Source organism: Vicia villosa, linkage group LG2, assembly GCF_029867415.1.
Source record: "Vicia villosa cultivar HV-30 ecotype Madison, WI linkage group LG2, Vvil1.0, whole genome shotgun sequence".
NCBI classification, from domain to species: domain Eukaryota; kingdom Viridiplantae; phylum Streptophyta; class Magnoliopsida; order Fabales; family Fabaceae; genus Vicia; species Vicia villosa.
In genome coordinates, this window is record NC_081181.1 from 189,335,709 (window position 1) to 189,353,484 (window position 17,776).

The 17,776-nt window shown below is 32.7% G+C and overlaps 2 protein-coding genes and 1 long non-coding RNA gene across 3 annotated transcripts; all 3 read right to left on the reverse strand.

The window, feature by feature from the left end:
• Positions 1-2,195: 2,195 nt before the first annotated feature.
• Positions 2,196-4,714, reverse strand: LOC131650924 (probable cyclic nucleotide-gated ion channel 20, chloroplastic). The gene is made up of 7 exons (XM_058920624.1): positions 4,550-4,714; positions 4,362-4,460; positions 3,365-3,613; positions 3,044-3,289; positions 2,803-2,948; positions 2,631-2,708; positions 2,196-2,548 (listed from the first exon to the last, which is right to left on the reverse strand). Exons 1-7 carry the CDS (start codon positions 4,712-4,714, stop codon positions 2,413-2,415), a joined length of 1,119 nt encoding a protein of 372 aa, XP_058776607.1. The 3' UTR covers positions 2,196-2,412.
• Positions 4,715-6,942: 2,228 nt separating this feature from the next.
• On the reverse strand, positions 6,943-8,618 carry LOC131653343 (uncharacterized). Its single transcript, XR_009299050.1, has 3 exons — positions 8,435-8,618; positions 7,292-7,429; positions 6,943-7,165 (listed from the first exon to the last, which is right to left on the reverse strand). It is a non-coding gene; the product is annotated as an uncharacterized LOC131653343 (long non-coding RNA).
• Positions 8,619-11,150: 2,532 nt separating this feature from the next.
• On the reverse strand, positions 11,151-12,766 carry LOC131650925 (uncharacterized). The gene is made up of 3 exons (XM_058920625.1): positions 12,359-12,766; positions 11,612-12,282; positions 11,151-11,532 (listed from the first exon to the last, which is right to left on the reverse strand). The coding sequence occupies exons 1-3, from the start codon at positions 12,764-12,766 to the stop codon at positions 11,151-11,153; spliced, it is 1,461 nt and encodes a 486-aa protein (XP_058776608.1).
• Between the last annotated feature and the right edge of the window lie 5,010 nt (positions 12,767-17,776).

The following is a 17,776-nucleotide window of genomic DNA, read 5'->3' on the forward strand; positions in this document are numbered from 1 at the left end:
GAAAACAGCAAACCAAACCAAACCAAACCGAAACCGTAAAAAACCGCATTTGGTTCGGATTAGTTTGGGTCATTTTTTAACAAAACCGCATGGTTCGGTTCGGGTTGCGGTTTGTATTTTGTAAACCGAACCAAACCGAATCAAACCGCATTATGTTACAACCTAAAATTTACTTAACTCACATTCAACCCAAACCTAAACCTATTATACATTAGCCTTATGATTACGAACAATTTTCTCATTCTTACACATATAATTTCAGTCCTGATCTTCTCAAATCTCTAATAACATTATCGCACCTTTTTTGCCACATACATCTTCTCTTTTCTTCTATAGTCTTTGTACTCTCTTATATTCTTTCTTTTTTAACTTCCCATTTTTATAGAAATGTTATCTATTTCAGTTTCATTTTTATCGCACATCTTCTTATCTAATCTCTCAACATTTTTTTTTCTTTTTCACCTTCACTAATCTTTCTTCTCTTCAATTTTTTATTTCATTATAATAATTTTTATATTATTTTATGCTATTAATTTATGTTTAATATTCCACTTTTGTCTAATTTAATTTTTACATATTAAATGGAAAATTGTTGTCAAAATATGACAAGTTTTGTTGTTATTTGATAGTGTATGAATGTCTAAATACAAAATTATATTGTCATCTATATGTGTATGTATGACTCAATAAAATATTTGTAAAAAACCGAACCAACTGAGCCGAACCAAACCGCATTAGTTTGGTTTGGTTTGGTTCGGATTTTTTTTAAAAGCCAACCGAACCAAACCAAACCGCACTATTTTTTCTCTTGCGGTTCGGATGATTTTTTTCGTCAAAACCGCCCAAACCGCACCGCGAGCACCCCTAGTTATGGTAATATCACTTTTGTCCTTTTCCATAACAGCAAATCAAGCATTGAGACACAAACTCCCTGATATCTTTGGTCATAGTGGTCCAGAAAAATTGAGTCGCTATGTGTGCTTTAGTGCTTGTAACTCTAGCATGTCCCCCATTGGTGATGAGTGAAATTCAGTGTGAACGAGTTGGATCAAATCAGGACTTTGAGGTATAACCAACCGCTTCCTCCATAATAACATATCTTGCTTGACCTCATAGAGAGGTGACAGACAGGTGCCCAATAAACATTGATTCCGGATTTCCGCCAGTATAGGATCCTCAGTCAAAGCTGAATGAATGATAGACACCAGTTGCAGCGTGTGTACCGACAGATCAAAATAGAAAGAATGCGAGAGGCTGTCAGCTGCAATATTATTCACTCCTGGTTTGTACTCAATGGTGAAGCCGTAGCCTGGAATTTGTGAAGCCAATGCTACTGTTCTGGAGTCGGAATAGAGTGTTCAGTAAGTGATCTAAGACTGCGCTGATCCGGGTTGATGACAAACTTGGCCAAAGCCTCTGTTAGAGCATACAGTTCTCGGACATAGGCTGATTGTTTTTGCATTCTTGGACACCATTTCTTTGAACCACATTCCATATGCAAGTGAACCACAATTTAAGGCCATATCTCTTACTGTCATGTACCTCTTACTGTCATGAATTAACTAACTTGAATTAAAATTCACCAATAGCATAATTGAACAAAGATTATAATGAACACTACTTATGTATCAATGGTTCTGACCAAGTCCGGTTTATTCCTTACCGTTTCAAGATGCAATTGAGTCATACATATCTGTTTGACCAAAGATTGGAAGAAACAATAAATGTTGTAACCAGAAGCAGCATATTTGAAAAATGAACTGAATCATGTAGCGCTTAAGTTTGAGAGTCTTCCAAGTTTCTGGAATTCACTCAGTTCCAGTTGGTAAGCAAATATCAGTGCATCCAGCCTCATGTAGTTTCTGTTAGTTTAGAATAAGATAGACTATAGATTATATTTGAATCACTATAACGAATACTAAGGCAAGAAAAAATAACAAAACTGACTCAATAACATTCTTTTACAGGACGAAATCAATAATTCATATTGTATTGTTTCTCATTCTCTTACCTGCATTATATATATGAATGTTTAAAATAGGCCACATTTATCAATCAGAGATGCATATGATTTTAACAAGGGTTTGACAAGCTGCAAAATTTACTTAAGTACTCAAGGAGCATCCTCAAATGATAATTGAACCAAACCAACAGCTTGAGATAAGTAATAATATAACACATTAAACTTTCGGAAATAGTGGAATACATAGTTTCTTATGATGTTTTTTGAACAAAAACCTACAGAAGTAAACCAGAAGTAATTCTGAATCCCTGCCAAGAGTCTTAACCAAAATAAATTTATCACACTAAACCTACAAGACAGAAATTTCTACTGTCAGCAACATTATCCAAGCCTTCAACCACAAATACTTGACTGCACTAAACGGATTCCGCACCCAGCCGCACGTTCCTCTAAACAGAATGATCGGCATTCTCTTGGAACTGACGTATGTCAGTCACGAGTCCCTCTGGCAAGTTCCGGAGAATCATTTCATCCGGAACACCTCGTGTTTCTTCCCAAGCATTCTGTTCGGCTTCTCTAATTCTCCTGCATGACAGTTATTTGACAGATGCAATTTAGCAATTTAGCAATTGGTGTGATTAGTTGAAAGAGTTAGAACATTCTATACCTTCTGAGATCTTCAGATAAGCCACGACGGCCCATCCAATGCTCCACGTCACGGCTTCGGAGCTGCATCTCGAGCCTCCTGTAAGCAGCAACGAATAAAATGCATTTAATTTCTTTACAATCCTACGAAGAAAATACAAAGGAGCACCATAAGTTAGAGAAAAACATTCTACCTTCGTGCGAGACCTTGGAGAAAATTATGAATGTTTGCAATGAGGACTGCGAAAAGGGAGAGTCCCAATCCAATGATGGACATGGTGAACATGACCTCCCACACAAAATGGTTGGGGGTCAGATTTCCTGCCAGGGTGCTAAGTTGCTGCATCATAAATCAATAATTGGTAAGTAAATAAATAATCGGTAAGTGATAGTAATTACAAATGAGGGAAAAAAATAAAGGAACAAAATGAATACCTGAAATCCCCAAAAGAGGGAATAGATATATTTGCCGGTCACACTGGCTTGTACGGTCAGCGGTAGAGCATTCCCATATATTCCGTACGAAAAATCACCAGATGTGACGTTAAAACAATTTCCTGCACCTAAATCAGCTCCCCATGCAGCGGATATAGCCGGAAAATTAGAATTACAGTCTATCAATGGCTTGCATAAAGGTAGATCGGCAAGGTGGCAGGCTTCTATCAAACACTGGTCAACCCTCTAGAAAAAGAAAAGTAATCAGAGAAAAGTTACAAATTATTTAACATTCATTAACTAAATTAAACTATTACTCACCTGTAGAGCAAAGAGGTACCAGCATGAACCAACGATATGGCTAAATAGCATGAAAAAGAGAAGATTTATGATGACATTGGCCCAAGCAGACTTAAATATAAAACCAGATGGAGACTGGCCAATCAGCAGAGGTAGAAATCTGAACAGCCGGAGAATATACTGGACAAGGATCAATATGATAAGAAGCTTCTTTGCATGCTGTTCTCCATCTGACTTGGAGGGATTTGGCAGGAGAAATAAGAATAATATCTGCAAATATTACACACATCATATATTATGATAAAGAGTAACTAAAAAATAAAGTCAGAAAAGTAAAGAGTATGAAAGGAAAAAGGAAGATATATATACCTGCGGAAGAGGTATCACAACACATAAGTCAATGAGAAAATAACCCTTAAAGTATTTAAGAGCTATTTTTGTAAGACGTCAACCACCCTAGACTTGGGAGAAACATATGCCAACCAAAACTGTAAAGTATAATAGTATAAAAACAAAAATAAGCTCATCAAGGTTGTATATAGTTTATGATTACATCAGAATAAATATGGTTACACTAACCCAACATTATATTTAAAACCATCAATAGTAGGGGTGTGCAAAAAAAACCGGTTCTCTATAACCAAATTGATAACCAAACTGTTCAACTTTTTAAAATCCAATTCAAAAGTTAAAATATAACATTAGGTGACCCATTTGTGATCCAAATAGTAAACCAGTACCTATGAAAACAATTTGGTTTTGCTATTGGATACCCAAATTTATTTGTCTCATATATACTTTTATTTTATCAAGAGTATTGCTTCAAACTCAATTAAATTAGATTTAAGGATTCTAACAGAAGCATTGTGTTCTTCATTCATGTATCATTAGTTAAACTCTAGCCATCTCTTTCTTTTCTATTGTCTGCATTTTTATATTGTTGTTGTCACTTTAAATCATCTCATTTATCTCCTTCAACTTTCAAGTATTACTAATTTTTAATTAAAATGAAAGTTACCTGAAGAAGAATGTTTAATAAAAATACAAAGTCGGTTATGCTTCTCATTCCAACCAGAGCTTTTGCTATTACCCAGTTTATAGGAATACATTTGGTTTCCTACAATCAAAAAATGAAAGTTTTTATTTTATTTGAAACAGGTAAAAGTAAGATTTTTTATTTAAACAAAAAAAGGAAACTAAGCATACCTTGTTCACATGAATAGTGAAGAAAAACAAAGGATCAATAAATATTGAAACCAAGCAAAAGATGGCTAAAAGCCTGTTCCATCTCCTTATGAAGTTTGGCAAGCTACTGTTCCCTGCACCACGGAGCGGACGGGTCTCTGTTCTTTGTGTGACAACTTCATCCATGATAATAACTAGCCACAAAAAAGGCACTCAATGAAGCACATTTGAGAAACAATTTTCAATCAGAACAAAAATCAACAAGGAAAATTAATTAAAAATCACTTTTAATATCTCAACACAATAAAAAACATCCATGATTTATTTGAGAATTTTTGGATTAAAGGAAGATAGAAAATGAAGGTGGAACTTGTAACATAAGCAAGAAAAGGACCAAAATCAACAATGAACTTCAACAATTTTTAGAACCAAGCAAATTTGTTTAAAAACCATCAAAATCATCTTCAAACATTAAATATTTTTTTTTCATATTTTTTAATTAGAGACAAATTAAAATTAAAATCAAAAGATTAATTAAATAATTGTGTTGACCAAATGAGACACTTAATCAAAACAATTATCCAATTTGTCACGAAATTTGAAAAAAGTAAATAAAAATCAGAATCAAATAATAGACACTCTAAAATACGTTGATGATTGTTTTTGGAATTTTTGAAGTTATGGAAGTATTTTAAATAAAATCAAGAAGTTGAAGAAAATAAAAAAAGTGATACATTAACGTCCACTTTGATTTAATCAGTAAAAGACAAAAATTCTGCCCAGCGAATTAAAACACGCCACCTATCCATCTTCAACAACCGAAAAGCGATTTTCATGCCCTAGTTCCCATGTTTATCAACCAAACTTCACACTAGCATAACTCTTTCATTTCTTAACGAAATCAAACGAAATTAAAACAAAAACTGTAGATCTAAACAAGAGGAGCAACATATCATCAAAAAATTTCACAAATGAACAAGTAATCATAGAGAAAATCAAGCAGCAAGGTACAACATACTTCACACCATTTTGAGAAACGAACTACACACATGCAAGAAGAGAGATGTGAGTAAGTTTACCTTAGTGGAAAATAAATCCACGAGCTCCTGAGCTTGTAAGAGTGAGTTAGAAACCCAGAGATCTTCCTTAATAAGAGGAAAATGTTGAGAGAATGAAGCTTGGAATGGCCTAATATTTGAAATTTATTGGGTGATTTGAATATAGATCACTGTCCCTCTGTCTTGTTGGGATTAAGGAAACTAGGATGGATGACCAAACTTGTCTTTTTTTCACCCTGCATTCTTTCTGCACCGGATTCTACTTTTGGAAGTTTGGTTAATGTTTTCATGTGCGTAGCTTACGTTCTTTTTCTTTCATTATTCAATGAGTTATTTTAACATTTTTTATTTTACATTCATCCAATATTTTATATTCAACAATATACTTTTACTATTTTTTTATAGTAGTAATATAATATTAAGGCTTAAATGCACTTTTGACCCCCTATTTTCATTTTAATGAACTTTTGATCCCCATTTTTAAAATTCCTTATTTTGATCCCCAAACATTCAGTTATTTGGCAATTTTAGAGCCCCTCTCCAAAAATGCATATGTGGCAGTGAGAATTGCTGAGTTGGCTAAAATTATATATGCCACGTAATTTCATTAATTTAATTTATAAATTTAAATACAAAACATAATCATTTATTTAATTTATAGGTTTTAAATACAAAACAATTTCTGAACAAACTAAATAATATTAATTCTTTTTTTATAAATCAGAAACTTGTCCACCTTTCTTCATCTTGTTCGTTAAATCCTTGACCTAAGATCTTCATTTTCCAGCATACCATATCTTGTACCCCTATGCATTTTTCCTTTTCGTTTTCGTTGTTATAAAACCCAAACGTATTCCTTTTCGTTTTCCAGCCATGTCCATGCACTACAAAAAAAGCGCCTTATTTGCGGAGGTTTTTAACCCATTCTGCGGGGGTTTTTAACCTCCTCAGATTGTTTTGCGGGAGTTATTAAAACTGCCGCATATACGATTCCCATAGTTTGTTTGCGGGAGTTTTCGTCACCCGCTGGTATTCGTTGTACTAAACTGGGGCGGTTTGGTTTTGGAGGTTTCAAACCCCCGCTAATAATAAAAAATATATTAAAAAATAATAAATATAAGTACACAGACTTTCATTATTTTTTTTAAAAGGTACGGGGAGTAATAATATTAATAAAACCTATAAAAACATAATAAGTATTCATTTCATACAAAAATCTTCCTACTTTAGAACTTGCTGCATTACGATAATAGTATAAACAATAAAATATTATCTTAAGTTCATACCAAATTATCAACATTAAAAGCAGTAGTTCATTGAGTATCAAATATCAGGACAACTCTAAAACACAAACAATTGTTACTCACTGAGTACCATCAAAATGTATAGAAAGTAAATATACATTGTTAGAACAACATTGATGTAGCATCAAAACAATGTTGTAGCATCTAAACAACATTGTTAGAACATCCACTAAAACATGTAATCAAAGACAAAATTAAAAAATGTATCGCTAAATATAACCACAGTATCCTAATATGCAGAACTTCTTTGGCAGAACCTAGGAAATGATTACAACCTGTGATCAAATAAAAATCTTAAACTTCAATACCAATGTTTAGTAACATGACTTGCACCAATGTGTTACTTTTCTCAAGAAGATAAAAATAGTAGTTCATTTAGTAACACAACTTTCTCAAAATACCTGGAGCAAACTGATGTAGATGTAGTAGTAGAAGCATAACAATCCATAATTATATCATGTAGTTGATCCCAATTTCATTTCAAACAGTGAGAATAATTCTAGCCACCAACTCCTTTCAAACAAAATAATCCCCAATACCTATATTAGTCTTTAACTTTGTTAACCTATGCACAATCCATCTATGGTTATACCTAAAGGAAATAAAAAAATAACATAAATTAAAATTCTGTTCCACTATAACAACTAATGAACTTTATGGTTTTCATTCAAGTTTTACTAATCAGTTTGTCATCTATTCAAACTATTGTTATTTCCATTTGTTCAAGGGTATTTTTTTTTATTAAAACAAATAAGAACATTCAAAAATCAAACATTTAAAAAAAACAAATATGAATTAATATGATGTGATAAGAACTCATATGTTGAATTAATTTCTCTCAAAAACTCAATTGATAGAAAAACAAGATCGATTTAAAGAGCTATTATATTATATCATGTTAAGATTAACAAATTTCAATGGCTTGTAATAAAAGCTTCCATGTTGCAACTATGCACAAAAATGACCAATTATAAAATAACTTAAAGATTTTAAATAACTAATTTCTCAAGAGAAGGATTCAGTAGTGATCAAACATCTTCACCATTACACATAATTCAAGCCAAATTTCTTTTAAATAACAAACCAAACTAAAGTAGCATGATTAACAACATTTACACTAAATTATAATATCCAAAAGTATAATCAACGAAACTTCTAAGTCACAACAATAAAACTCAATCACTTAATGAAAATATAATAGCAACTAAATCAAACAAAAAAAAGCTAAAATTAGCTTTGGGTATAGCATATTATATATTTACGGGTAACGCTAAAAAACACACATGTGATGCTAAAGTTACCCACAAATATGCATATAAAGTATGGCCTTACAACAAACAACCAATAAACCATATTACCCCTTATAACATATTATCCTATATAATTTAAATTTCATGATAGAGATTTCTAAATCCAAATACACATTTAAAGTGAGTTACTTGCAGCACAACAATTTACTAATTTCTAGATGCAAATGCAAATTTGCATACATGTTCAGAATTTATAATTTACTAATTTCTAGATGCAAATGAAAATTTGCATACCTGTTCAAAATTTGTAACAAGAGGAATGAATTTGTCATCGTCCCTAAGAAACTTCATATCTGCAACCTCTAGTCTTTCAGTAAGAATTAACTGCCACAACTCTTCAGCCCATTTTAGAGAGAAAATCCAAAGTTAGTGATTTACGTTCACACAAAGCTAGTAGGAAAAATAAAGTTAAACAAAAGAACTAATAATTATCATATCTAAGGAATAGTCATGATCATAAACAAAATGAACACAACCTTATGTAAAATATAAAATTGCAAGAAATGAAAGGGTAAAATGGCTTTGAGCATATAGAATCCACATAAACCTTATTATTTCTAAAGATGTTCATGCCAAACTAGCAAATAGGATGAAATTTGAAGATTTTAACCTACAAGTTTCAAGATTCATATCACAATAAAGAACCCCTCAATTTCTGACACAAAATACCCCTATTTTTTTTACTCACTAACTCAAACCATCCATTTGTCTCAGTGGGTATTAGTTTCATTGAAGTTTCAGATTGAAAATAAGATAGAAAAAAATTAGGTTTACCAATTTTCTCTGTTGGTGGAGAGATACTAAAACGAGAGAGAATGAGATCCAGAGATTTTATGGTGCAAGAGAGATATTTGGGGAAGACTAATTCAACAATGGAAGTGTGAAGGGGAGATTTGTTACAGCCGCGAAGGATTGAAGGGGAGACGGCTTCGATGGAGGTGGTGGATTTAGTTAGCGGCGATGGTTTCTATTAGGGTTCCAATTGAATGAGAGAAATGGGAAGAAGAAAGGGGTTGGAACTTCAAAAGGGTTTGTGATTTGGTTTGTGACTATCTAAATTTTCTTCCTCGCGAATGTAAGTTGAGAGGGTAATGAAAGTTGGAAGCAGTAAAAAAATATATGTTTTTTTAATTTTCTTTGGGTTTTTGTATGGCTATTTGAGGGGATTTTCGGAACCCCTTGAGTTTAGACAAATATTTTTGACACTTAATGTCTCTTAGTTCATTTTACGGGAGTTTTAAATAATCCCCTGTAAATAGTCTCCGCTATTTAGTATATTTTTTGTAGTGATGTCTCATTTTTCTGAAGCAAGTAGTCGAACAAAATCCCCTTCCGTCCATGGCGAATGTAGGTGTGGTCTTGATGCACCTTTAATGACTTCTTGGACTGATTCTAACCCAGGACGTCGTTTTTATGGGTGTGGGATGTACAAGGTAAGCATCTCCTATTCTGTAATTTTTAGTTGTGAGAATAACCCTAAATTCCATCCTAAATTGCATCTGTAAATTTCTGTAGATTCAGGGGTACAAGAGATGTAATCATTTTGTTTGGTATGATGAAGAGCTGGGCCCTGGAGCAAAAGAGATGATTTCAACATTGAAACAGAAACTGAAAATTGCAAATCTCAAAATTGATGCAGCCAAGATCCAAGAAGATGAAATGAGCAAGAAGATCCGAAATTTGAACATGAGGATAATGTATTTGAAGCTTTCGATTGCGTCCATTGTCGTGTTAGTAGTGGGACTAGTGTTAGGATTTGTAATGAACTAGTTTGATGTTAAATGAGACAAGTTTGATGTATCAGTCTCAATTTCCAATTGTAACACTTTTGATTAATTATGAGACAAGTTGTACTATTATGGTTATCAATGAGATCAGTTTGTTGCACAATTTGTATCACTGTTTTTAGGGCAATTTATTTTACAAGAGAGCCTATTTGATAATGTGCTCATAGTTTAATACTGCAGGCTCTTTGTATCAACTGTTTTTACTGCAGGCTCATAGTTTATGTAAAGTATTGTCTTCTGCTTCTTCTTTGGAACTGAAGAGCCATGCTGCACATCTCTGCTATATTCTTTTTGCTAATAGTAAAATCAGAGCAAGCCCAGTTGCCTCAGAATGCATAGAACCCCTTATATCACTAATGCAGTCTGGTTCTGAGACAGCAATAGAATATGGGGTTTGTGCTTTTGATAGATTATTGGAAGATGAACAACAAGTAGAGCTTGCAGCAGCCTATAATGTTGTGGATCTCCCTGGCAGGCTGGCAGATTACCTTTTACATTGTTTCTACTTTCTTGCATGTTGAAACTAATGCACTATTTTACCCTGAATGTTTTTGAAGGGCCTTGATTTTTCAGTAGTGTGTGTACTTGCGTGTAGTTCAAATAATTGGATTGCTGGAGGATAATATTATCATTACACTTGCATATATAGACATTCAAATATAGACATGCAAAACATGCAAAACATGCAAAACAGAAGCAACTTAACTAGACATACTTCAAGTGGCTGAACCTGGCTATTAGACAATCAATGCCATAACAGAATACACAATGCCATAACAGAATACACAATGTCATTACAGAACACATCAATGCCATAACAGAATAGACAATGCTTGTTCATTAAAGAACACAACCAATGCCATAACAGAATAGACAATCAATAATACCATAACAGAACACCTTGTTCATTAAACATACTTGTTCATTACAACAAAAATAGATAACCAAAATATACTTGTTCATTACAATAGATAACCAAACTAGATAACCAAAATATACTTGTTCATTACAACCAAACTAGATAACCAAAATATACTTGTTCATTACAATAGATGACCACACTAGATAACCAAAATATACTTGTTCATTACAATAGATGACCACACTAGATAACCAAAATATACTTGTTCATTACAATAGATGACCACACTAATTACATAACACTACTCCTGAGATGGTTGTGTAGATGGAGGTGCTTGTGATGAGTTTCCAATCTCAACTTGGTTTGTTTTACTCTTCTTCCCTTGTCCACCTTTGCTATTTCCTCCTTTTGGAATGGCTCTTTCAGCAGCCCTCTTTCCCTTACAGCTTCTTTTATTGTGCCCCGTTGCGCCACACTTATGACAAGTAACAGTTGCAAATTTTCTAGGTAGGACATGTGGATTCTTTGGTTCATCGTTAGACTTGTTTCTCATGTTCTTGGGACGACCTATGGCCCTTCTCATAGCTGGAGGATTCATAGTGGACTCCTCATCCAAAGGCCACAACTGTGGACCACTAGTAGGGTAAATTATATGGGAGTAGCTGTTGTTGAAATTAATCTTCCTGTAAATCACAACAGATCCAATGAAAATCATAATAGTAGTTCAGAGAACATTAATACACAGATAGTAGATCATAATACCTGTAATATTGAGAAACATAGTCTTCAGGTTTTTTCTTGATTTGCCACATACATGTGATCGAATGACTGCAAGGGATTCCAGTTAAATCCCATCTCCTACATGAACACGTCTCTTTCTTCAGATTAACAACATATGTATCCCTTCCATTAGTCACACCATATATCGCCATATCATCGTCACCATGCCATGTGGGTGTCCAATGTTGTGCAATCTTCTTATTCTTTTCAAGACTCACCTGTATCTTAGGGCATATGTCACCGTTGTAGCTACTCGTGAGTTCCTTTTGCATAGTTAGCCTCTTTGTAAGGTAGTGTTTAATGCCTTCCAATAAAGTGATGATTGGCTTATCCCTATATTCCAGAATTGCCCTATTGAAAGCCTCACACATGTTGTTTACCTGAAGATCACATTTGGAATATTTTTTGAAGTGAGATTGACTCCAATAATGTGCAGGGATATCAATCATCTCCTTCCATGCTGATTGTTTCATGTTCTTCATCCTTGCCATTGCCCTTTCCCACTGTGGCACAGTTGTTGCTCTTGCTGCACTCCACATAACCTCTTTGAATTCAAGCCCTGGATTTTTCTTCTTCCAATTCCCATATAAGTGCTTTGCACAAAGGCGTTGTTCTACATGATCACTCACAGCTTGAATTGCTGGTACCAAACCCTATTATAAAAACAAGACAATTATTAGATGAGAATCAATATATAGCATGTCACCATGAAACAATCAAGATCCATACCTTTTGTTGGTCAGAAATAAAAGCATAAGCTCTTTTGTTTATGGCTTCCAAATCTTCCAATAGAAGTTTGATGAACCAATCCCACGCATCTTTTGTTTCTGCTTCCACAACAGCATAAGCAATAGGAAAAATCCTATTGTTTCCATCCCTCCCAACAGCAGCCATCAATTGCCCTCCAAAATCACCTTTCAAGAAACACGCATCCAACCCTATCAATGGCCTACAGTACATTGCAAAACCATACTTGCAAGCCTCTAGACATACATAAATCCTTTCAAAAACAGGGCCTTCAGTTGAAGGAGAACATCTAATCACACAAGTGCTACGAGGGTTAGATTTTAGTAACTCTTGTGCATAACTTCTCAGATGGTTGAATTGGTCCATAGAAGCACCTTGTAACAAATCCATAGCCTTTCTCTTAGCCCTGTATGCCTGATCACGTGACAATTTCACACCTCATCTATCAATAGCTTGAGCTATCAATCCTACTGGCTTCATATCAGGGTTGTGTCTAAGAATGTGGCCAAACTGCTTAGCCAGATATGTAGTCTTTGCTTGCCTGTTATTTGGAGTTCTTGAACAGTTGTGTTCATCAACCAAACTTACAACTTGCCAAAATTGGTTGCCAACCCTTTTACTAATCCTCATGTGAAAAGTGCATCCTTCCATACATTTCATCACCATCTTCTTTCCATCATTTTTCTTGACATGAACATTTTTGTTCATCTTCAAAGCATATTCTGCCAAAGCCTCATGAATCTTTTCTTTGTTACTAAACACCATACCTAGCTCAAACTTTGAGGAATTACTTTTAAAAGAAGGAAACTTTTCTATTTCATCATCATTGTCACTCTCATTAGGTGTGTGCAATACATCAGAATCATAATCCTCCTCAGAATATATATCCTTGGCATTATCCTCATCACCTTGAATGATAGTTGTCCAGTCCAATTCCACATCTTGTCCTTCATCCTCACTTTCAGGAACACACTCATTCAAGTCATGACTATAACTACTCATCTCACTCTCAGTTGCAACATACTCTTCATCATCATCCTCAACTTCAGCATCAACATGTTCCTTTTCAACTTCAGTATCAACATGCTCCTTTTCAACTTCAGTATCAACATTCTCCTTTTCAACTTCATCATCAACATTCTCCTTTTCAACTTCAACATCAGATTCAGCTTCATCATCAACATACTTTGGACAGCCATCAACATAATCCTCGACAACAGGAGTCACTTCTATTGTGTGCTCAACATATACATCCACCAATTGAAAACCCTTAATATCATCAACAAACTTAAGCACATCTTTATCGCAGTTTAAGGGTCTAAGGCCACGACTAAAGCTAAACTTAGGGTTCCAGTACCACATACATTTGATATTGCAATATCCCTCAGCCTTAATCAAATTTTCAAAATCCATGTACGACATGTAGTCCGTATCCCATGTCCAATCCAATTCAGTCACTAAACCATCAACATACCATTTACATGGACTCTCTACAAACTTCCCCCTATGATGAAACCTTATCTTAATGTAGTTGTTTTGAGATGGTCTGAACAAAAAAGAATTTACATTCAGCATACTTAGACAACTGAACAGTGTGATGAAAAATAACGAGTTAAGAGAACATACCTCATACAATACCGAACATCCTCTTTGCATACCGATGATGGGCGAATGGGTGGAATCTTGCTCATGTTGCTCGTTCTGGAAGAGGGCGATGAAAGATGAAACGATGAAATTAGGTCACGAATTTGTGAAGCGGAAGAGGAAGAGAACGATGCGATGCTCGTATGAAGCTATGCTGGAGAACGATGAAATTAGGTCACGAACAAGAGGAAGAGAATTGATATGTCGTTAATTCTTTGTGTTTTATAAAAAGAGATGAAATTAGGTCACGAAATTAGGTTCTGTTTTATAAATCTTTGTCTTTTATAAAAAGATATTTAGCATTTTCAGAATATGTTTTGTATTTAAATTTATAAATTAAATTAATGAAATTACGTGGCATATGTAATTTTAGCCAACTCAGCAATTCTCACTGCCACATATGCATTTTTGGAGAGGGGCTCTAAAATTGCCAAAAAAACTGAATGTTTGGGGATCAAAATAAGGAATTTTGAAAATGGGGGATCAAAAGTTCATTAAAATGAAAATAGGGGGGTCAAAAGTGCATTTAAGCCTAATATTAATTTAATTTTTAATTCTTGTATCGAATATTTTATTTTAAATTTATGATTAATTATAAATTGATAATTTTCTTGTACTTATTTATATTATAAATTAAATTTTTGTTTATCAATATTTATATATTTTATTTAGAATTATATGAATCAATTGAAAAATATCACCCTGGCACCATACAATAGATCACAAAAACGATAATTATAAACTTTATAAATTTATTCATATAATCATATATTTATTGTAATGACTTGTTCTTGATTTATGAATAAGTTAATATTATAGTATAATATTGTAAAGTCGTTAAATTTCTTTAACTCGAGCTACGAGATAAATGTTAGTTTTAATGTAATTTAATTATTTTATATTTTTGTGAATTATTATGCAATTTGATGTACAAACTAAACTCTTTTCCGCCATTCTGTAACATTAAATTTTATAATTATGGTGAAATTATTTCAAGTCTAATTAAAATGAGATTTGTATTATAGATAAATATAAAATAATTTTTGCATACCAAAAAAAATTAAATTTATATATTTTATGTATAATTTTAAGAAGAGTGATTAGAATTTTTTTCAATCACATAGTTTATTTAGGTCTAATTAAAATAAAATTCGAGACTGAATTACTTAATCAAATGTTCTAGTCTCTCATTTTCTTAATAATTGATGTTTCTTACTCTTATGCTAATTTATTAGTTTAGAAATTTTCTCTTTCTTCGTTGCGGTCAGCTCAAAGATGATAATATCTTTTTAGTTTAGAAATTTTTATTTATTAATATTTATATATTTTATTTAGAATTATATGAATCAATTGAAAAATATCACCCTGGCACCTTATTATTTATGTAAACTTTTTTAATAAAGATAAATTTTAAAATAAAAAAACAAAAATGCTTGAGATTATTAAACCTAACTCATACAATAGATCACAAAAACGATAATTATAAGTTTAAACATATAATCATATATTTATTGTAATGACTTGTTTTTGATTTATGAATAACTTAATATGATAGTATAATATTGTAAAGTCGTTAAATTTCTTTTACTCGAGCTACGAGATGAATGTTAGTTTTAATGCAATTTAATTATTTTAAATTTTATGAATTATTATGCAATTTGGCGGACAAACTAAACTCTTTTCTGCCATGTTCTCAAACATTAAATTTTATAACTATGGTGAAATTTTTTAAGTCTAATTAAAATGAGACTTGTATTATGGATAAATATAAAATAATTTTTGCGTACCCTCGTGGAGAAGTATTGTCTAGGTTCGAGCCGCAACAATCTTTCTTCTATTGCTTGTGAGTTCAGTTGTTGAATAACATTACGTATTGTTCAGCAACTCGTTAGCACCTCACAATCTAAAATTTGTTCGCAATAATTGAAAAGCAGATAAAAATTTAGGTTGCATAACTCCCAGTCAATTTGCCACGGAATTGAACCATGCATGTCGGCAAATGAAGTGGCGTAAGCCCTTTATTTTTATTTAAATATTTTTTGATTTATATATTTATAACTTATAAATCTAATAAATGTTTTTAATTGATTAAATATAACTAGACTTTATTCAAACTTTATTTGTAATAACTTTATCCCTGTTTGCAATTAGACACGATTTAAAATTTATTTATATTTTATATTATTTTACTGTGAGTGATGATTATATTTAGAATTTGAATGTAAAGAATAAATATGTGAAATTATGATATTTTAAAATTTTGTAGGTGTTGTGATATTTTTTAGAGACTGAGTCATTCGGTTCGATCGATTTAATAAATATATAGTATTGCAACCGATTTATTCAATCGAGTTATCCGGTTTAATCCGATTTAGTCATGTGGTTCAACCAATAAACCAGTGACCCGGCCCGATACCCTCACTGGTTTGATGATCGGTCCAGTTTTTAGTACGTACAGAGCTTCACCGGTGTTCCCAAAGAAGATTTCCCGAACAACACTCGCATTAGGACTGAAATGGACACCGTTTAAAAAATAAAGAAACAATGTAAAATCTGCCAAAGAAAACATATGCGCAAAAAATATCAGCATCGGCCAAATACTACATGCCCTTCTAACTAGTTACGCATGATTGTCTAATACAAATACCAAGTTGTATTAATATTATGTATAATAATATTTTTTTAAAAATTAGTATTTTGTTTTTTTATATAAATTTTTAAAAAAAATATTTTATTATTTAAAATAAATTAAAACATTTTTTAAACAATTAAAAATATTTATTGGATTTATAAATTATAAATATATAAAACAAAAATCATTTAAATAAAAAACAAAAACAAAATTTAAAAAGGAGCTTACGCAGGTGTGGCTGTGACTAAACAGGCAGTGGCCTGCCAAGCCGGTCCGCGCACCCACTAAAAAATGGCGGGTTAGGTTGGGATTTTAGGTCCGCCGCTCGCCAAAGCCCGCCCCGCCAAAATCTGCCGCCCGTCAAAGCCCGCACCTCCTAAAAATTCCATCTTTTTAGTTAATTTTAGTTATTCCAATTCGTGATGGAATATTTATTTGTAAATATATGTAATATTTTTAAATTAAAAATTGTTAAAAAGTTAGCTTTTTAAAAAAAAAATTAAAAAAATAAGTGAAAAATTTATTTAAAAGGTGAAAAAACCTATTAATCTATTAAAAAAATAAAAAATAAATATAAATAAAAATAAGCGGGCAAGCCTGCCATCTTGATGAGGCGAACATGATTTTTATGTCCATTTCACTTAGTGGGTATGCCTGTCCCATTCGATTTTGGGGGACTTAAGGCGGAGCGGGCGGCGGATGTGGCGGGCGGCCCGTTTTGCCACCCCTTTACGCCACTCCATTTGGCGACATGGTTCAATTCCGTGGCATATTGGAATTTTTTTTTCCAAACTATGACATTGGGGAAAATTGTTTTCACAACTGTGGTATTAGGGGAAAAAATTCAAAATTCTACGTTGATTAACTCGTCAGCTCCTTATAATTCTTTGAAAATTCTTGAAACTAGAAACATAATAAAAATCATACAACATTATAATTACTAATAAAAACAAATCAAATGTACATGAAGATAAAATTAAACCAAACACATCTTTAATAATAAAAATCATATGCAACATTATAATTACTAATAAAAACAAATCAAATGTACATGAAGATAAAAATTAAACCAAACACGTCCTTAATTATCATCATTATTAGAACATCAAATCATTCATTTATTG

Bases quoted from the DNA above. Each gene is read 5' to 3' on its own strand.
- LOC131650924 (XM_058920624.1), bottom strand. From the start codon at position 4,714: ATGGATGAAGTTGTCACACAAAGAACAGAGACCCGTCCGCTCCGTGGT. The intron at 3,614-4,361 runs GTAACTTTCATT...TAATATTTGCAG, and splicing joins TATTAAACATTCTTCTTCAG to ATATTATTCTTATTTCTCCT. The intron at 3,290-3,364 runs GTGAGTAATAGT...TTCTTTTTCTAG, and splicing joins GGTACCTCTTTGCTCTACAG to AGGGTTGACCAGTGTTTGAT.
- LOC131650925 (XM_058920625.1), bottom strand. From the start codon at position 12,766: ATGGATTTGTTACAAGGTGCTTCTATGGACCAATTCAACCATCTGAGA. The intron at 12,283-12,358 runs GTATGGATCTTG...TTTTTATAATAG, and splicing joins TTATTTCTGACCAACAAAAG to GGTTTGGTACCAGCAATTCA. The intron at 11,533-11,611 runs GTATTATGATCT...TGTGATTTACAG, and splicing joins TATGTTTCTCAATATTACAG to GAAGATTAATTTCAACAACA.